Raw genomic sequence first — 22,307 nt, 5'->3', positions numbered from 1 at the left:
CACTCTACTACTCTCTACCACTTACTCTACTACTCACTCTCTATGAATGCAATAAGCTTTATTTCGATAAAAGATATCTTAAAAAGCACATATAAATATAAAATAACAAGCAAGTGATACCAAAGAGCGAATCATATGAAGATAACATCAACATATTCCCAAGATATACAAGAGATTAAAAATACATGTAAACGTTATAAATAGGACAATATAAAATGAGGGTGCAGACAAACTATAAAAGCAGTCAGACTACTTGGTCAAGGGCTACAAGGGCTTTAGTCCTTAGGAGCCAGGACCACCTCAGAAATTTCGATAGAGCGCAAGCGTACAGAGATCGCGTGTCTGATTTGAGGATGCGCAGCGCTGTGAGGTGGTCGCGTGTGCCCAGGCTTCTGCATAAAGGTTTAAGCCAATAAGATCTTGGGATTTTATATTCTGGGCATGCAAAAAGCACGTGTGCAATAGATTCAACTTTGGTTTCACAAAAAGGACAAAAAGACGAAGTTTGGAATGGAGGTTTCCAGCGAGCGGTCAGCTCGCGCACCGGAAGAGAACCAACCCTAAATTTAAAGTAAAGGGCTCGATCATATGATTTCTGGATGGTATCGAGATAAGGCTCAAAGCGAACTACATCTTTGAGGAGAAGAAACTCGGTAGTACATCTACCGAATTGGGAGCTGGAATTCCTTTTTCCTAAAACCCAACTCCAGTAGAGTTTCTTCAGCTCAGCTTTCGGGGCGAAGTTCTGTTTACCCAGGCGTCTTTAAGGCCGAGATCATAAAGCAGGGTCTTTACGTCTTTCAGCCATTTGATCTTGTTCCAACAAGGCTTAGACAGTATTTCGGATAAGCCCTCCGCATACTTGGCTAACTCGGGAGTTCGCCAAAGCCTGGCCCAGAGAAGTAAGGGACGTACTTTTGCCAAATCTTTCAGCGCATGGCACCCTAAATCCAATAATAAGGGCACTGTAGGTGTGCTCTGCGGGAGTGCCATCAGTTCCTTATAGAAACTGGAATCGGATTTGGCAAGTTCCTCAATATTGTTTAAGCCCCATAATTCAGCACCGTAAAGTGCCTAACTCACGGCCTTTGTATATGTCCAGTGCTGGGGCTATTGGCCTAGATGTAGAGGAACGATGTTCTCTAAGAAGGGCACCAGTAACCCTCTTGTGGGTTAGAAGCATCTTTTGTAGATGAGATGTCCAACGCATAGTATCTGTAATGCGGATGCCTAAATAGTCGAACTCTTTGACCCTTTCAAGAGAGACTGCATTCAAGACTGGAGGCCGGCCTAATTTTTTCGGGGGATTCAAGATTAGGTATTTCGTTTTAGTAGTGTTAATAATGAGACCTCTGTCATTACAGAAAGATTGAAAACTGTTGAGAAGAGTTTGCAAGCCTATGGGTGTTTTGGATAAAAGGAGAGTATCATCAGCAAACAGGAGAGTTGGAACACGTTCGCCCGCCAGGGATGGTGCATCAGCAGGAACTTTCAGCAGATGATCCACTACTCCATTCACATAAAGTGAAAAGAGGGTGGGAGCAAGGACACATCCCTGGCGGACGCCCCTGTTTACTGGAATTCTCTCAGTTTTCTGGCCCTGTGGGCCCCAACGTACTTGGGCATAATTGCCGTCATGGAGTTTAATTAGCAGAGCCAACAAGTAGGAAGGGATGTTCATATTGGCCAGGACGCCCCAAAGGGTGTCGCGGGGGACAAGGTTGAATGCTGTTTTTAGGTCTATGAAGGCAAGATAGAGACTGCCCTTTCCAAGAAGGACGACCTTCCAATAGATGAGGAACAATCTAAAGACCTGTTCTATAGTACCTGTCCCAACCCTAAAGCCTGCTTGATAATCTGAGAGGATATTGTTGTCATTCGCCCAGGTTATTATCCTCTCCAGAATCACTTTCCCAATGACCTTCTGGGATGAGTCGATCAGGCTAATTGGACGATAATTAGCTGGATCGTCTCGAGCACCCTTTTTAAAAATGGGAACGACCTCGGCCCCCTTCCAAGATTCAGGCACCGGAGCGCCATTAGTGATGGCATTAATTAGGGTGGAAAGGAGCTTCCCCCAGCTGGATGGATCAAGTTTGAGGACATCACCGGGAATACCGTCCGGACCGGCTGCTTTCTGCGGGACAATAGACTGGATAGCACGGAACACCTCCCCGCCTGAGAAGGGGTCGATGTTCAGGGCATCCTCGAGGGGAGACGTCCCCTCAAGAAGGAACCTCTCCACATTCTCGGATCGGGAGGAATATAATTTGAGGAAGTGCTCATACCATGCTATACCAGTGATATTGCACGTCAGAAGTTCGTGGGCTGGTCTGTTCTTAGATCTGATTGTGTCCCAAAAGGCACCAGGGTTGCGCTTAAGGGAAGCCTCCCTTAATGTCTGCCAAAACTGTTCCTCCCAAGACTTTTTGGCATTAGTGACAGAAGACTTATAGTCTTTCCTAGCTTTCTGGATCATGGATGCATTCCCGCTTTTTAAAGCCACTATTAGACCAGATTTCATAATCCTGCAGCTTTGCGTGTACCAACCATCCTTAGGGGTGGGCTTAAGCCCTCCATTCGATGTGCCACCTTTGTTATATACGCGGAATAGGTTTCCCAGTTTGAGGATAGTGTCTTGGAAGACAGATGGAAGCCTATCACGGGCAGGCTCATGAATATTTATTGAAGTCAGCTCGACTTTTGTGGCATGTAAGATTGACCTTATTGATTCAACTTTACCATCATCCAGCATAACTTTGCGCCATTTAAGGCGCCTCTCGCAGTTAGCAGGATAAACCTCAGAAGTTTGGAAAAGACTAGCTACTGGTGGAAACAAGGACCCATGTAGATCCACCCATAGTGGTTTGATACAAAGAGATAGCTGATTGTGATGGCTGTCATAAGAGGGAATTATTTCCATGTCCACCATATGCGTCCAGAGCTTAAGATCGAGAAATATATAGTCGATCCTTGAGGTGTGATTAGGCCTATTATAGGTGTGTGCGCCCTGGAGGTCAGAAGGTGTTCTGCCATTAGCCGCCCTTAAGCCAAACTCCAAAGACATGGTGTTCAAAAAAACAACAGATTTGGTCCATCTCTTGATAGGAGGCAATGTCAGTAACGGAATGCCTCGTTTGGCGTCATCCTCAAATAAATCAGGAAGGTCTACTGAGGCTAGGGGCTCGAAGGAGCAATTGAAATCTCCTGCTACTAGGACGTGAGATGCATGATGGCACTTGCGTAGTTCGCCCTCGAGAAGTACGAGTGCAGGTGATAAGGCTCCTCCACTAAGGCCCCTTGCGTAGATGTTGAATATGTCAAGGGACTTCCTTCCCTGGGCTCCCTTAAGGGTAAGCCTTAGTATGTCAGGGGAGGCAATGTGGGCCTGCTTAATAGTACACCCAAGGGAAATACTAACCCAGATCAGCAGGCCACCCGAAGGACATCCTCTTCCTGTCAAAGGTGGGGTGGTCGGTATGGAAAAGGTGGTATAACCAACCATATGGTGCGGCTCTGTGGCCCAGGTCTCCTGGAAAATGCAAATACTATAGGACATTATTAAGGAATTCCAATGAGGGAGATCTAATTTGCTGGCGAGGCCAGCTACATTCCAGTTTAAAATCCTGAGGGAAGGAATAGTAATGGCTGAATCTTGTAATATAGGCAAGTTGGAAAAATTAGGAATAACCTGGGTCAAGCTGTGTGGAGAGGGTAATAAAGGATGGTTAGTAGCCTGGTGAGTTGAAGTAAGCTGAGAGCAATGCTGCTGAGCATGGGGACTCAGATTGGTTTGAAGGGGATCCCTATCAAGGTCAATAGCTACTTCGAGATCTTTTGTGTTAGTTTGGACACCAGCAGAAAAAGGGATATCAACTCCTGCAGAAATTCCGTGTCAATAATGCTCATGTCGGCCATAAATATCATAATATCTACTGGGAGCAAATGTAGGGAAAGCTTTTTCACTGGTATTCCAAACTCCCTTAAAGTGCCCATCGTAAAGTGGTTGGAAAAAAGAATGTAGATAGTCGGAATAGACAGTGTCAACGTAAAATTGACTTAAGTCTAGACATCCTATACCACTCTTACTAAATTGTTGATAGTTACAAATTAGCCTTGTAACCCGGGGATCCCTGAAATTTATGATGACACAGTCACCAGGCGTATTTTTCGGTTTGTTACCCACCCAAGAAACCCTTCTGACATGAAGAACATGACCATCCAAATGGTTTGGGAGCGGCCTGTTGGTATTCAACCAGTGTGTTGTTTTATTGCGTAATTCAATATAAGATTCTGGTTTGCCAGCTTTGGGGTGAGGAACTCCAGTCAGAACGGCAACAAAGGGTATGCACTCCGGTGGAAGATTAATATGGGGTAAAGTCTGTTCTGGGCAAGTGGAGGTAACTTTGGGTTGAGCTTGTGTGAATTCATTAATGGATGGTTTGGAGGAATTCTGTGCGGACTCTACAGTGTGACCCGATACTTCAAGGATTATACAACTACCAGTCGGGCCGGAATCCGATTTTTTATTTGTAGAAAGGCTACCCGAGGAGGTTGTGGGTAATGGAAGCCTTGAGTCTGATGAAGTGGTTCCAATCTTTGAGCCTAGCTTAAGGCAGCCTTTGGGTGCGGCAAGGCGACTTGGGCCATAGGCTCGTTAGGGGTAGTTAGAGGGGGGTCAACAATAGTACCATGAACCTGACCCATCTTGGAATGCAACTTGATTAGGGACTTGAGAGAAAAGAAGTTGTCCAGAGAGGCCTGCTCAAATCTCTCGAGCCTCTCGGTCAATAATCTTACTCTTTCCGTCATAGGAAGTAACAGAGATTTAATAAGTGATTCAAGTTGGCCAATAAGTGGAAGTTGGGGCTCGGGGTCATTTTGAAGTCCAGGATGTTGAGGGGGCTGCTCTGCAGGTGTAAGAGTGGCCAAATTAGCCGGGTATACAGTGGATGATCTTGTCCTCTGCTGATGGAATGAAGGCAGTACTGTTCGGCCCACTTTCTTGTCCAAGTTAATGCGTGATTTACTTCTGCATTTCTTGGATGCTTTTGTGTGATCCTCCTTGTTGCCACTACCCGCTCTTTTCCTTTTGCTTGAAGCAGTTTTTGAAGCAGTTCTTGAGCCTGCTGCGGTAGGTGACTCAGTGGACACAAAGGTTACAGGAGATGGAGTGACAATAATGGCAGAATCGGGTACCGCTTGGGAAGCAACCAACAGAGGAGAGTATGGAAGGTCTGACGGTGTTACAGAAGCAGGATCGCTAGGACTAACAGAATTTGTATCCGCACTAATCGGCATACGCTGCATATTCCCTGTTGTAGTACCATCCAATTGGATGTTAGCTTGGACGGGTGAAGCAGCTAGCGCAAATGTGCCCATTGAAGAGCGCTTGTATTTTAGTGAATCAAGGGAAAGTCGCCGCTCTGTAAGGGCAATTTCCTTCTCAAGCACAGAGCAGGCGCGAATTATAAAGTGGTCAAGAGTGCCGCTGACAGTAGCCCCGCCCAGTGTGCCTCCCCTACCCGAACGTGTGGACATTGCCATAAACAGTGAATAAACACGCTAGTCACGGCGTGAAGTATAGCAAACAGTTTGTCACAAGTGTAGTACACCGAGTCTATCAAGCAATAAAGTCAGTTTACCAGACAGTGGATCAAGGCAGGAACAAGAGGGGTGGCCCAGCCCGGCCTCCTTTGGCCCCTGATGGCCACAGACGGTCCCGCCCTTGTCCCGGGCTTCTCCCGCGACGCGGAGGTAGTACCGGACTTTAAAGCGCCTCCTGGCGCGGGAAACGGTGACAGCGGCTCTCCTGCCGCACAGGGTGATGGGATATGTAGTCCACTCGGCGGCCACTGATGAAAGTAGCGGCGGCGGCGGGAAATGAAGGCCAGCTACGAAGCAGAGGACTCAAGGTGAGTGAGAGGGCAGGAAACACAGCCACGAGCCCACAGGTCCGCAAGAAGAAGCCCGCTCTGCAAAGTTAGTACCGGACTTTAAAGCGCCTCCTGGCGCGGGAAACGGTGACAGCGGCTCTCCTGCCGCACAGGGTGATGGGATATGTAGTCCACTCGGCGGCCGCTGATGGAAGTAGCGGCGGCGGCGGGAAATGAAGGCCAGCTACGAAGCAGAGGACTCAAGGTGAGTGAGAGGGCAGGAAACACAGCCACGAGCCCACAGGTCCGCAAGAAGAAGCCCCTCACTCACTCTCTACTACTCTCTACTACTCACTCTACTACTCTCTACCACTCACTCTCTACTACTCTACTACTCACTCTCTACTACTCTCTACTAATACTCACTCTCTACTACTCACTCTACTACTCTCTACTACTCACTCTCTACTATTCACTCGCTACTACTCTCTACTACTCAATCTCTACTTCTCTCTACTACTCTGTCTACTACTCTCTACTACTACTCTCTACTATTTACTCTCTACTACTCACTCTCTACTACTCTCGACTACTCACTCTACTACTCATTACTACTCACTCTCTACTACTCTCTCTTTACTATTCACTCTCTACTATTCACTCTCTACTACTCACTCTCTAGTACTCGCTCTCTACTACTCTCTACTACTCACTCTCCACTACTCACTCTCTACTACTCGCTCTCTACTACTCTCTACTACTCACTCTCTACTACTCTACTACTCTCTACTACTCTCTCTACTACTCACTCTCTACTACTCACTCTCTACTACTCTACTACTCTCTACTACTCACTCTCTACTATTCTCTACTACTCACTCTACTACTCACTCTCTACTACTCTCTACTACTCACTCTACTATTCACTCTCTACTTCACTCTCTACTACGCGCTCTCTACTACTCTCTACTACTCACTCTCTACTGCTCACTCTCTACTGCTCACTCTCTACTACTCACTCTCTACTATCTACTACTCTCTACTATTCTCTCTGCTACTCACTCTACTTCTCACTCCCTACTACTCTCTACTACTCTCTCTACTACTCACTCTCTACTATTCTCTACTACTCACTCTACTACTCTCTACTACTCTCTACCACTCACTCTCTACTACTCACTCTCTACTACTCTCTCTCTACTACTCACTCTCTAATACTCACTCTGCTACTCTACTACTCACTCTCTACTACTCTCTCTCTCTACTACTCTCTACTACTCTCCTACTCACTCTCTACTACTCTCTACTACTCACTCTCTACTGCTCTCTACTGCTCACTCTCCACTACTCACTCTCTACTACTCGCTCTCAACTACTCTCTACTACTCACTCTACTACTCTCCCTTACTCTCTCTACTTCTCACTCTCTACTACTCTCTTTATTACTCACTCTCTACTACTCTCTACTACTCACTCTCTACTACACAATCTCTACTACTTGCTCTCTACTACGCGCTCTCTACTCCTCTCTAGTACTCACTCTCTACTACTCTCTACTACTCTCTCTACTACTCACTCTCTACTACCCTCTACTACTCACTCTCTACTACTCCACTACACTCTACTAATCACTCTCTACCACTCACTCTCTACTACTCTCTACTACTCCACTACACTCTACTAATCACTCTCTACCACTCACTCTCTACTACTCACTCTCTACTACTCTCTGCTACTCACTCTCTACTACCCTCTCTCTACTACTCTCTACTACTCACTCTCTACTACTCACTCTACTACTCACTCTACTACTCACTCTCTACTACTCTCTCTACTACTGCACTCTCTACTACTCTCTCTCTCTACTACTCTACTACTCACTCTACTACTCACTCTCTACTACTATCTACTACTCTCTCTGCTACTCACTCTCTACTACTCTCTACTACTCACTCCCTACTACTCTCTACTACTCACTCTCTACTACTCTCTACTACTCTCTACTACTCACTCTACCACTCACTCTCTACTACTCTCTACTACTCACTCTCTACTACTCACTCTCTACTACTCACTCTACTACTCTCTACTACTCACTCTCTGCTACTCTCTCCACTACTCTCTACTACTCACTCTCTACTCTCTATTATTCACTCTCTACCTCTCTCTCTACTACTCTCTACCTCTACCTCTCTACCTCTACACCTCTACCTCTCTACCTCTCTCTACATGCACACATATGCACATATATATATGCATATATATACATATGCATTTATATATATGTATGTGTATATATATATATATATACATACATATATAAACATATATATAATCTGCATATCTATATAAATACAAATATGAATGCATGCTACACATATACATATACATATATGCATACATATGCATGTTATGTACATGAAAGTTTGAAAAACACTAATACAAGCAAAGCTAAAAAGCCACCTAATTACAAACAGAACTGCTTTAACTTACACCAGGGCGAGACCTATTGCATTTTCAATGCGTGTTTACTTTGGTTCCATCAAGAAGGCATTCAGATGTGTCACACATTTGCCATAAATTCTGAATGGTAGCACTCTAGTTGCTCATTCGATCACTGTAGTAAAGTTACTGCTCACCAGGGAAGTCTGCTGCTGGTATTCAAAGTGCATGTTTCAGTCTGCATGTCAGAATCAAGATGGCTTTAGGTGTGCCATACTTTTGTCATAAGTAAGACTGTTAGCGCTCTAGTTGTTCTTTAGAACACTCTGGGACATTCTGTCATTGGGCTATACTTGGGCTACATCTGGATGATATTTGTGCTATATTTGGGTTCTTTTGTCTCTGGTGGCCATCTTGGGAGACTTATTTGTTATGAAGTTTCCTAATTTCCTCATTTACTACAGTCTCCTCAGTAGGAAATACTTTCAGGTTTTTTACTTTAATTCCATCAAGAAGGCATTCGGATGTGTCACACATTTGCCATAAATTCGGAATGTTAGCACTCTAGTTGCTTATTAGATCACTGTAGTAAAGCTACTGCTCACCAAGGAAGTCTGCTGCTGGTATTGAAAGTGCATGTTTCAGTCTGCATGTCAGAATTTTTTAATGAAATAGAAGAGGATTTGAGAAGTCACTCAAAATGTGCCCTAATTTTTCTTTTTGTCAGCACTAATCATAATTTCTATGGCAAAATGAACCCCCTCATTGTGTTCCTTTTAAATTAAACTACTCACTCTCTACTACTCACTCGCTACTATTCTCTACTACTCACTCTCTACTACTCTCTACTACTCACTCTCTACTACTCACACTCAACTACTCTCTCTCTACTACTCCCTCTCTACTACTCACTCTACTACTCTCTACTACTCACTCTCTACTACTCTCTCTACTACTCACTCACTACTACTCTCTCTACTACTCACTCACTACTACTCACTCTCTACTACTCGCTCTCTACTACTCTCTACTACTCACTCTCTACTACTCTACTACTCTCTCTACTACTCACTCTCTACTACTCTGCTACTCTCTCTACTACTCTCTACTACTCACTCTACTACTCTCTACCACTCACTCTCTACTACTCTACTACTCACTCTCTACTACTCTACCTCTATTACTCACTCTCTACTACTCACTCTACTACTCTCTACTACTCACTCTCTACTACTCACTACTACTCACTCTCTGCTACTCACTCTCTACTACTCACTACTACTCACTCTCTGCTACTACTCTCTACTACTCTCTACTACTCTCTCTACTCTCTATTACTCATCCTCTACCTCTCTTCATCTCTCTCTACTACTCTCTACCTCTCTTCCTTTACCTCTCTACCTCTCTACACACGCACACATATGCACATATATATATGCATATATATGCATATGCATTTATATATATGTATGTGTATATATATATATATAATATACATATATAAACATGTATATAATCTGCATATCTATATAAATACAAATATAAATGCATGCATACATATACATATATGCATGCATATGCATGTTATGTACACTAATAAAAGCAAAGCTAAGAAGCCACCTAATTACAAACAGAATTGCTTTAACTTAAACGAGGGCGAGACCTATTGCATTTTCAATGCTACTTTGGTTCCATCAAGAAGGCATTCAAATGTGTGACACATTTGCCATACATTCTGAATGGGAGCACTCTAGTTGCTCATTAGATGACTGTGCTCCTTTTAAATTAAACCACTCTCTCTCTGCTACTCACTCTCTACTACTCGCTCTATACTACTCTCTACTACTCACTCTCTACTACTCTGTACTACGCTCTACCACTCACTCTCTACTACTCTACTACTCACTCTCTACTACTCTCTACTACTCTCTCTCTACTACTCTCTCTCTACTACTCCCTCTCTACTACTCTCTCTCTACTACTCACTCTCTACTATTCACTCTATACTACTTGCTCTCTACTACTCGCTCTCCACTACTCACTCTCTACTACTCGATCTCTACTACTCTCTACTACTCACTCTCTACTACTCTACTACTCTCTACTAGTCTCTTGACTACTCACTCTCTACTACTCACTCGCTACTACTCTACTAATCTCTACTACTCTCTCTACTACTCACTCTCTAATACTCTCTACCACTCATTCTCTACCACTCTACTACTCATTCTCTACCACTCTACTACTCTCTCTCTACTACTCACTCTCTACTACTCACTCTACTACTCTTTACTACTCACTCTCTACTACTCACTCTCTACTACTTTCTTCTAACTCTCTACTACTTACTCTCTACTACTCACTCTTTACTACTCTCTACTACTCACTCTCCACTACTCACTCTCTACTACTTGCTCTACTACTCTCTACTACTCACTCTACTACTCACTTTCTACTACTCTACTACTCTCTACTACTCACTCTCTACTACTCTCCCTACTACTCACTCTCTACTACTCTACTACTCACTCTCTACTACACACTCTCTACTACTTATTCTCTACTACTTGCTCTCTACTACTCGCTCTCTACTACTCTATACTACTCTCTACTACTCCCTACTACTCACTCTCTACTACTCACTCTCTACTACTCCACTACTCTCTACTACTCACTCTCTACTACTCTACTACTCCCTACTACTCTCTCTCTACTACTCACTCTCTACTACTCACTCTCTACTACTCTACTACTCACTCTCTACTACTCTCTACTACTCATTCTCTACTTCTCTCTCTCTACTACTCACTCTCTACTACTCTCTACTACTCACTCTCTACTACTCTCTACTACTCTCTCTCTACTACTCTCTACTATTCTGCTACTCACTCTACTATTCTCTCTCTGCTACTCACTCTCTACTACTCACTCTATACTACTCACTCTCTACTACTCACTCTCTACTACTCACTGTCTACTACTCAACTATTCACTCTACTACTCACTCTCTACTACTCACTCTCTATTACCCACTCTCTACTACTCACTCTCTACTACTACTACTCACTCTCTACTACTCACTCTCTACTACTCACTCTACTACTCTCTACTACTCACTCTCTGCTACTCTCTCTACTACTCTCTACTACTCTCTCTACTACTCTGTACTACTCACTCTCTACTACTCATCCTCTACTCTCTACCTCTCTCTCTACTAGTCTCTACCTCTCTACCGTTACCTCTCTACCTCTACCTATCTACCTCTCTCTACACGCACACATATGCACATATATATATACATATATATGCATATGCATATATATATATATGTATGTGTATATATATACATACATATATAAACATATATATATAATCTGCATATCTATATAAATACAAATATAAATGCATGCATACATATACATATATGCATGCATATGCATGTTATGTACATGAAAGTTTGAAAAATACTAATACACGCAAAGCTAAAAAGCCACCTAATTACAAACAGAATTGCTTTAAATTAAATGAGGGCGAGACCTATTTCATTTGCCATGCTTGTTTACTTTGGTTCCATCAAGAAGGCATTCAGATGTGTCACACATTTGCCATAAATTCTGAATGGTAGCACTCTAGTTGCTCATTAGATCACTGTAGTAAAGCTACTGCTCACCAGGGAAATCTGATGCTGGTATTCAAAGTGCATGTTTCAGTCTGCATGTCAGAATTTTTTAATGAAATAGAAGAGGATTTTAGAAGTCAAAATGTGCCCTAATTTTTCTTTATGCAGCACTAATCATAATTTCTATGGCAAAATGAACCCCCTCATTTTGTTCCTTTGCAAATTAAATGTTTTAAGTGTTACCACTTTATTCCAATCAAGATGGCTTCAGGTGTGCCATACGTTTATCATAAGTAGGACTGTTAGCGCTCTAGTTGTTCTTTGGAACACTCTGGGAAGCTGCAGTACAACACAAAGGTATCAACTGACAGTCTCTGCCCTTGTTGGATGTTTTACTGAGAATGTCAGACTTCATTCTCACATGACTGAGAAAGATAATGTGAATTTACAGAAAATATGCTTCAGTTTAGCTTATAGATCACCTTCCAAACCTCTGGGGGAAAAGCATGAGACAATAGTTTTCTCTCAAACATGATTCATGATATCCCAACAGAAGGCTTTTTCACATGGTAAAATCACCTTAGAACATACCGCAATTCCTAAAATGAGTATGGTACCATCAACAAATGATTTATGATGTAACTAAAGTCTTAAGACCCTCTATTAACTGCAATGCTTTTTAATGAGGTGCTATCATGTATATTGGTCCCAAGATGGCTGCCAACACTTCTTGGATGAAGTGCTGACAGCCAATCAGATCTCACAATGAGATGTGTGGTTAGGCTCCACCCAGATATATATGTGATTTTAATTTTGATTTTCTCAGGAACTACTGAACAGATTTACACCATTTAAGCAAAAGGCACAACTCTGAACCAAAGTCTACCTTTCTGCCAAATTTGGCGTAATTCCGTTCAGCAGTTCGGCTGTAGCTGCGGCTAAAGGTCCTATGGGAAATTGCACAGGAAAAACATGTTTTGAGAACCCCCTTTTTTTCGGCCCCCACTACACAAATCATCCCGAGACTTTCAGGATAGGAGTGGACCGGAGCTGGCCAAAAGTTTTGAAAATTTCGCCAAGATTCATCAATCGGAGCCAAAGTTATTGGGAATAGAATGTTGCGGATTTCCTATGGAAAATAGGTCCTAACTATAACTACCTACTGGCGACCGCCAGTAGGTAATATATATATATGTAAATTTGTGATTTTATATTGACCTCTTCGGAGTTCTGTTGTTGTAAATAAAAATAAATGTGAAACTAGTCTGGTCTTCCCACCTCTGGATTGCAAACTGAGTACCTGGTGTCCTGCTTAAAACCCCCAGGATTCTTGCTTCAAAAGAGGTTGGAAACCCCTGCAACTGCACACCCCAGAGCAAAAGCATGAAATGTATCTATAGCTATCAACAATGTTTTTCGCCCTTAACAGTATCCTACAACATTAGAGTGGCTATACCTCCATTAGTTTTCAAGTCCGTGTTAGTAATCACTCGCAAATGTTAAAATGTCAGTTAACTGGACGTCAGTTTTCGTCATCAAGTTTCTGTGGGTGTTTTATACAGAGCTGTCTCAGTTCTTTGCTAATACTTGTAGTGTTTTGAGACAATACTCTAAATACTTATAGTGACATTCTTACAATATAGAAAGTTTCAATAAACAAGGTAGCAAAGCTCATCAAAGGGTGTGTGTGGGCCGTTATCTGAGGACTCCTGCGTTAAGTTGCAAGCGCTTCCAATTTACCAAGTATCAGAGAGGTGACGGCAACAGGTCCACCCATACAGGTCAACATTCAGCTCATTTATTGACCTGTCGTTGCAACTAAATGGACCTTGGTGGCTCCAGTTGTGGTATGGTTGTTCACTTTCCTTCTGTTCACTGCACTTTACTTTTTAAAAATCTTTTTAGTTCTTTTCTTTTTTTTAAAAATAAACTTCCAATATTAATCAGGAAGAACGAATCATATACCACCAGATTCGAAATTCACTCAATACATTTACATAAAATCCATCAATAAGATGTAATTCAGCACATTACCGACAGTGAAAAAGGAACCAAGGAAACAAATCTGTTTGCAGTTGTTTGCCTTGTCAGATAAATATGATAATTGCCCTGCGAAGCATATCAAAAAATGCTTTGGGGATATAGAGTGCAAGAGCTCATAATAGTAGAGCTATTTCAGCAGCACCCCCCTGTGAATCATACTAATAAACCGAATCTACAAAAGCAAAACTTCATCCACCACATTGGCATGGTGATGATTTAATTTCCCCATAATTTATGTGAAAAATGTGATTGAAATCTGTGAAAAAGATGTCCACATTAATCTATTCCAGCATCATCCTAATATGGGCTATTGTAGGTGGAGTTGTGGCAAACTACTTTATGTTAAACAAAATGCATTTTATACTCCAGTACACTACCAAATTCTTTCATAAGCATGACATTGACAGTAATCGCATTTTGGGGGACTCGGTGAGGACAATTACATCAGCATATTGGGCAATAAACCATCTACAACATCACTTTTTAATGTGAAGTGATATTTGCAAATGTTGTGCAAGGTACTCTTGTTAGAAGGAGGCATTGCTTGCAGTATTCAGGCACAGATCCCATGCACACACTGGATGATGCCACTGTGGCGTCAAGTGAATATTGCTACCATATTAGGAGAAGTTGTACTCAGTAGTTCTATACTTTTTTATTTTTTAGTTGACAAAGAGTAACTCGAACTATTGGGGGATAATAAATATCGCCCACATGGTTGGACAACTCTCCATGAGTACCCCGCCACACAACATCCTGTAGCATCTTCTGAGTAGGAGGGCCTATGCTTTTGCACTCCCTGTTTGCTGATTCCACCATTGATAGTGAGACAGGAAGCCCAGCACATTGTATGTTTGCTTTTAAGTATTGTGCAGGGGGCCCGATCATTCCCTTCCCACCGGCACGGTGCCGGGCATTGGAGTCATCAGCTGCACCTTCTTGAAAAACAATTGATGACACATGTTATCCATTTCAAATGTATAGGCCTGCTAGTACCAGACATGTCTATTTTGTTTATCCTGTGGAAGCAATTCAACCAACCCGTCATAGGGCCTTTCCTTCTCAGGCTTTGCCGTGCACCACCAGCTCAGTACCGCAGCAACACCTCAGTTGAATCGTGGCTGGAACCTAGTGAGAGGGGCTTGGGATTGACCCATGTGACATCCATCTGCAGTAGCACTTAGGGCAGAGGCAGCCTAGTTGGGGGGGGGCGCCTGTCTGGTCAGGCTTGTTTGAGAACTGTTCAGTAACTGGGCAAAGAAGAGCAGAAAGGACTGAGCGGCATGGGCTGGTCAAGGCTTTAGGATGAACCAGAACCAGTCAGTGTTACCTTGCCCTATGCTACCTGAGATGCAGCTAGCATGAGCCTGGGAGAGTGGGTAGAGGAGTCAACATTTGACCGAGTCTGCCAGCCCAGTTGAGCGAGGGAGGAAGAGCAATTCATCTTAGATCAAGAATCCCTGCAATCCCTTACTGCAAAACATTTATAAGCATTTAACTTTCATAGTACTATTAGGAAACATTTGTTTATGACTCACCTTTTCTCTCTTTGTTTCCTAGAAACACTTTTATGTGGTCACTGCTGCCCACCGCTTCATGAAGTTCCAACAGATGGCAGTGAATACTTCATAAGGAAATATTCAGAACATGCCATTGGAAGTGCTATACCTGGGGCAAAGTTACAGAACTTTTACAAACCTGCTGCCAACGGACAAAATGTGATGTGTTTATAGATGTAGCACTTTCTTGTGTTCTTTGTCAATCAGGCTTCTTTCCAACATATATGAAAAGTTCCTCATGTCCTCTATTCTGTTTCTGTAAAACAGGTCCATCTGGAAGGAGTGATTCAGTAATTCTCCTTAGCTAAAAGCAAGCCAAACCAATCCAAGGTAAATTCCTTTTAAGGGTAGAACTTGTTTTGAGTCAAGAAACGTCCATAGAATTATTCACATCAACATTATCTCTAAAACTTCAATAAAATATGGACCTGAAAGCCAAGCGGCATGCGTTATTCTACAAGGAAGATTACCCAAGCCATTGTGGGGAATCAGATTACATTCAGAAATGGGAGCAGAATTCGGTCCTAAAGAGAAGAAGAATGCTGACACTGTAAATGTAATACACATGAAGACTAAGTAATGGGTATTACGTAAATGTGAGGGCAATATTCCTGATTAGGACAAGATCAGTTACTGTAATCCTGCATTCAGAAATATGATTCAGAGCAAAGACAAGGAGAGCACGTGAGGAAGACATGTGAGGAGGACACGTTTGTATCTGTATCCAATATGGTAATTAAGGAAGATCGGTTTCCACAATAATTAAGGATCGAACATTAGTACTAATAATATCAAGCTTTGAAAAGCCGCAGGATGCTGACGTATCAACATATTTTAGAGATCGCTCGAAGGAAGGTTCTCCTTCATGGTTTACATCACAATTTTGGGGAATTCTTGGCACTGTTTGACCTAGAAGTGCCATTGTTGACTCTATTGGCTTGATGACTTCACAAGATATTGGAGTATCAACCTATTCATATGCACTCATATGTAGTATATAGGCCTACCACTAAAGCAACTGTCAATACAATATTGGTTGGAGGAACCCATAAGGCGAATATGTTTTTAAATTCAGTGGACCCTGAAAAGGAGATGGTTGCAAATCGCACTTGAGGCCTAAACATGTCAACTGTTGTTTCAACTATTGTTATATAGCATGTAAATCTTTATCAAACCTGAATGTTTGTTTAGCATACTTAATGATTTTGTTAACCTGTTGTTTTAACCCTTATTCTTGCAATTCTCATACAATTTGCACAGACCTTTCCACTGCACTTCTCATCACTCTTCAAAGTAAATCAGAATGTCTTTTCGTATCTGTATGTAGACAACATAATAATGTTTTAATATTCTAATTGTACCATTTTTGTTGCTCTCTTAAATAACTATGCAATCACCCACTTGCTTCAGGTTATACTTCCTGACTAAACATCAGAAAACAGTTGTATCTAAAAATTAAATAATAGAGACTCCAAAGTGTCATTAATCTTACTATTCAATATCATCCTAAAATCATAAGCATTACCTTCAGCCAGTATGATAAAGGTATTAGCTCCATCTAACCCAATATGTTCCTGTGACTTTGCCCACCAGTCCAGTTGGAATTCTCATGGTTAACCCTCACTTTTTCTGTAAGATTCCTTAATTTATAACAGCTGAATTTTCACCAAAGAATATTTCTTTGTACGGGTACCACAAAACTCCATTTCGCAGAGGACCCTACAATGCAGGCCTAATCTTTCTTTAACCTGCTACACTATGATGCTTCTAGTCTTGGTTAAATTTTGCTGGTAGATTATGGCTAAAGTTAAATATTAAACAGATATGTAGTAATATCTCCAATGACATAGATTTAACTTAAAGTTTACTTTTAAATGTTTGGGAGTATATTATAAGTGCCTGTGTCTATTTCATAAGGGATTTAACACATATTTTCCTCACACTACCAATATGCCATTTTATGACCATGAGATTTGATGGCTAGTGGTACTCTCATACTGGAGAACAACGGTCTTTCAATCGGGTGATGAGTGCGTTGGGGATGGGAGGGTAGAGATATGATCCAACGAGCCCAGCAGGAAAACAGCCAATGAATTTGTTTCTGATGGTAGTGTGAAGTGAGAAATTGATGGAAAATTTGACAAAGCTCTAAAAAAAATTCACACAATTAATAAGCAAAATATTCCTTAAATTATGCTGAGTCAGGGGCAGAGAGGTTCAGTTTGACTAGTGAAAATGCTCTTTCTACTGCTCTTTCTGGAGCTTTTTCCAGGTAAGAGAAGGTTTACCTTGCAGTCATCCATGGACAGCATTGGAATTACCATATTGTCCTCCCAGCATTGTTTCAGAGGCGTCACAGTTAATGTTTCTGCATGTTTGCATGCAATGTGCACTGTGTGATGGTTCCACCACTGCCAGATGAAACCACAAGCTGACCAGCAGATATGGAATGCCAGGCTTCGGGAGCCCTCATGTATTTATTATTTGAAATATGATTTACCAAGAAGCTGTTTTAATGGTGTAGGCTGAGTCAAAACAAGCGTGTATGTTCGCCAAGTGTTTATGTGCTTGTTTAGATAGGGCTTTGATATTTTGATTCTGCTTAAGAATCCTGCACTTAATGTATCTCCAACTTGGAATTGTAATGTTGATTGTAAATCTCACAATTATTGAGACGAAGGCTTACAACACAATGCTGACATTTATTATTTATTACAGACACCTTTTGTGAAAATAATAAAAGGAAAATATATAACTTGCTTTGGTCTCTAACTTTTGAGAGTTACTATAAGGGAATGATGTACAACGTGGTCTCTACTGTGTTCCATTAGTTATTTATTTGTAGGTCCAAATAAGTCCTTTCATCTTTCCATATAGTTACATATAACCATTACTTGTGATGGATGTGCCTGGACCAGGTGAGGAAGTGTTGTGACAGCACCAAGGGTCTGTGTGTTACACTGCAATGGCACCTTCAGTGCCCACGTCCGAATTTACAGTGTTCAGTGTTCGCGTTCCCTTGTTTCTCATTTCTTCCTTCTAACTGACGGTTAACCGCCAGTTGGCTATGATCAGACAGAGTAGTAAATGTGTAAAGCAGTCTAATATGCTAATGTCCCCGTTACAGGCATCAATGACACAAAGAGAATCTGCTTTTTAGGTCTGTGTTTTGGCAAATCAGCTGACACACAGACCTATTGCATTCAATATACATTGAGTGGGCTTTGGGTATACCCACTTCAACCATTGACTGTCTTCGACCAGCCTCTTTCAGCCTTTGGCCTGAGACTTTTACAATCATGCCTTGGCCGATGTTTGTTACGTTTTGGTGCAATGGGTATCAATGTCACGGTAAGTAATATAGAGTCAGGACTGGAATAATACATTGGGTGCATCACATTTTGCACCAACACTAAAAGAGTGCATCCTTCTACTTTGCCAAAGGCTGCAGCCATGGCGCACAAATATTTTAAATGCAGCTTGATTTCCCCCCCTTTGTGAATGACTGAACTGCTTCTCTAAGTTAGCTATGTTGAAATATTGGCTTTTCTTAAACAGCACCAATAACCAAAAACTGCAATTATGATACATATAAATTCATTTGGCAAAACAAATTGCAATCTTGTTATAGAGTTTTTATTATTAATGTGTAAATCTATTGGAAGATATTAAGTTTATCCAGTAATTACAGCTAGCAAGGGTTGTTGCACCCAGGGAAACCTTATCCATCATAGGGACTCAAACTGCATCATGGGACTCTAACTGGTGGCTGGCCAAACATGGACCCACACCCAGAACCGACTCCATGAGCCTTGGAATAACCATTGACAGTAAACTGGACAGGACTGCACAAGTCAGCACCATCACTGCATTCTTCTTTCACACCCTGAAGATAATGAGAATGATCTTCAAATGGCTTCCAAACAACACTAGTTGCTGGTGACTAGTAGCCCTAGTCACCAGAAAGTTGGAATATAGGAACACTCCGGATGCACGCATTACCAAGCAACTCACCAGAACACTACAAACCACCCAAAACTTGGCAGGAAAATACACTGGCGCCTGATACACAAACACGCTCAAGTCAAACTCCTTCTCACACACTTTCTAGGCACTATACAACTCAGGACCCAGTTACCTGAATAGTTGCATCTCCTTCCACCAACCATCTAGACACCTTCACTCCACAGGATTCCTACTCGCACACATCCCATACATATACAGCATGAGATCAGGAGGACGGGCGTCCCTTACATCGCTCCTAAAGAGTGGAACAGCCTCTCAGTCTATATCAGAGCCTCCTCCTCTGTTCTTAACTTCTGCAAGAAACTGAAGACCTGGCTTTTTGATTAGTCAACCTACCATAGAGAGGGCTAGGCACATTCACCTGTTCAGCGGTGGAGTACCCTTGTGGGTGATAGTGCGCTTTACAAATGCACATAACATAACATTAATGATGGGAAAGTAAGTTGACCTTGAATTCACTGGAGAAAACATAGCCACAAGAATGGCTTTTAAAGTTGTAATGAGCTGGACAGACAACCACCAGCGCACGTGTGGCGGTCTTACGACACCTGCACTCGCAACCTGGCCCTAACTCTCTTGCCACTGACAAATGGATGGGTACACCCTGATGCCATAACCTACAAACCTTTACAGATTTTGTCATCGATCTATGGGGCATCATTAAATAAGAACACCTCATTGCAGATCTAAGATCATCCAGTCATTTCTCAGACAGTATTCCAGACAAGGTGTAGAAAACAATTCCATGCCTATCAAAAGTGGTAAATCTTTCCTTGATGAGCAGCTCCCTCTCTTAGCCTGTGGTCTGAAGCAATTAAATAATTTTATTAGAAAAAATAACCTCTTTAATGAGTTCCAACCTGGCTTCAGATCGAGATGTAACACAGAAACTGTTATGATACTAATAGCAGACAAAGTGCTCTGTATACTCGACAAAGGCACTTCCTTTACTTATCCTTCTCAAATGGTCAGCTGTATTTAATATAGCCAAGATTGCGACCAGCACTTAACCTCGTTTTTCTCTATTCTATTGTGGGCCTCTTGTGCGTGTTCTTACAATATGCATGATAAATTCCATTCTAAACAATTTTAAGCATGAAATTATACAACTTCCACTTACAACAAAAGTTACCATAAGTTCTGAATGAGCAATTTGCTAACTTTTTAAAAATAAGATAAAAATGAGTACCACTTGTGCTGAATTAGGATGTCTTTGTAGAAGGGTGAATTTTATTTTGTCCCTTCTTTCTTTCTTTATCTCTGATTCACTGGATAAGAATGATCATTAGTACTAACGTAGTAATAACCAAGGTTCTGAAATAAACAACAATATTCTCACCATCCTGGGATGTCTAAACTCTATTATTACTCTGTAGCCTTCTTAGTTTTCAGTGGATATTCTTGAACATCAGCATAGAACTGCTCCCAATGCTCAAGAATCAAAGTGTGGGGTCCTCTTTCTACTCAGGATGTTCTCCTAATCTGTCTCTGGTATATTTGCTCAAAGCTGAATCTTGCCTTTCATCTTCAGTCTTCATAACTGCGTTCAATCTTGTTTCTCTCTTGGCTGTAGAAGGTCTAGTGTTGCTAGACATTTCTTTTTCCTTGAGAGGTAGAGGTGCTCCATGTACTTCTGGAACATCAGTCACTCTGCTTTCAGAGGGGAGAATAGAGCCCAAGATTTCCAAGTCCACAAAGTGCCCATTCTTAAAGTATCAATCGGCTTATACATTGTCTCCCTAACTGATGCAGTACACACCAAAACCAATTACATTCCTAAATATAAGGGGCTTATTACAAGTACAGCGATCCTGGGACCACTGTACTCACGGTGGCGGTCCAACCACAACCACCCCGGTGCTCCAACCGCTGTATTACAATGGTGGCGGTCACAAACTGCCTTTCCACCAAGCATTTCATGGCAGTGACCACTCCATGAAATGCTTGGCAGTAGGTAGGGAAAGGGGCCCCCAACAGGGCCACTAGGCAAATATGCCCATGAGGGTGGGTAAAGGGGGCACATGATGTGCCCTCCACAAGTGCATGCTCCTGGGTGCACTGTGTGGCTTGCATGACATGGTGCATGCCACACAGTGCATCTGACGTGGCAACGGTCCCACAGCGGTGGCATGATTGCTGGCTGTAATCCTCAGCCAAAGCCTGCCGCTGCCATGGGGCCACCACTGCACCACCCATCCGCCCTGGATTTAAGTCGTAATCCGGCAGGCAGTTCACCACAGGCTTGGCGGTCTTCTTGGGAGCCCTGCGGTGGCAGTCCTACAGGAAAACTTCCAAACTTGTAATAAGGTCCCTAAAGGTAGAAGATAAAAATGACAAGAATGAGACACAGTAATACAATGTTTCCCTAACTGTTCTAGTCTCTGACATAAATGGTTTGGCTGCCAGGAAAATCGCTGCCATCATGTGTTTATCATGCTTTCTCTGTACCTTTTCAATGTCTTCCCACACTCAGCTGCAGGTATTACTTGTTTCCTTAGGCTACCTGCTTTGTTTAAGGTGCAGAGCTTTTCTGCACAACAATTGTGTTGGTAGTTTGTCTGTTTCTGTGCCAGCAGGATTAGTGCTTCCATGTGCCAGCTGGGTTCAGCAGCGCTATTGTCAATTGTGTGTTACTTTTACTGTGCTGAATTTTGCACTGCTGATTGTTTGGTTTTTCAAGTCTGGATTTTTGATTGCTCTGTACCATGCTGTTAGAGGAATTGGTGTAAACAGTAGCGACTG

At 42.2% G+C, this 22,307-nt stretch overlaps 1 protein-coding gene across 3 annotated transcripts in view; it reads left to right on the top strand.

Annotated features, from left to right (window-relative positions):
* The window catches only part of MYLK3 (myosin light chain kinase 3), a 437,450-nt gene extending 419,152 nt beyond the window's left edge, over nucleotides 1–18,298 (top strand). For all 3 annotated transcript variants that reach the window (XM_085636963.1, XM_085636962.1, XM_085636961.1), the window contains exon 13: nucleotides 15,541–18,298. In XM_085636963.1, coding sequence (XP_085493089.1) covers nucleotides 15,541–15,612 — 72 coding nt within the window. In that variant the 3' untranslated portion in view covers nucleotides 15,613–18,298. The remainder of the gene's footprint in view (nucleotides 1–15,540) is intronic.
* Nucleotides 18,299–22,307: the final 4,009 nt, after the last annotated feature.

This window comes from Triturus cristatus, chromosome 12 (assembly GCF_964204655.1).
Source record: "Triturus cristatus chromosome 12, aTriCri1.1, whole genome shotgun sequence".
Taxonomy (NCBI): Eukaryota; Metazoa; Chordata; class Amphibia; order Caudata; family Salamandridae; genus Triturus; species Triturus cristatus.
The sequence above is the reverse complement of the archived record's forward strand: the minus strand, read 5'-3'. Positions and strand labels throughout refer to the sequence as shown.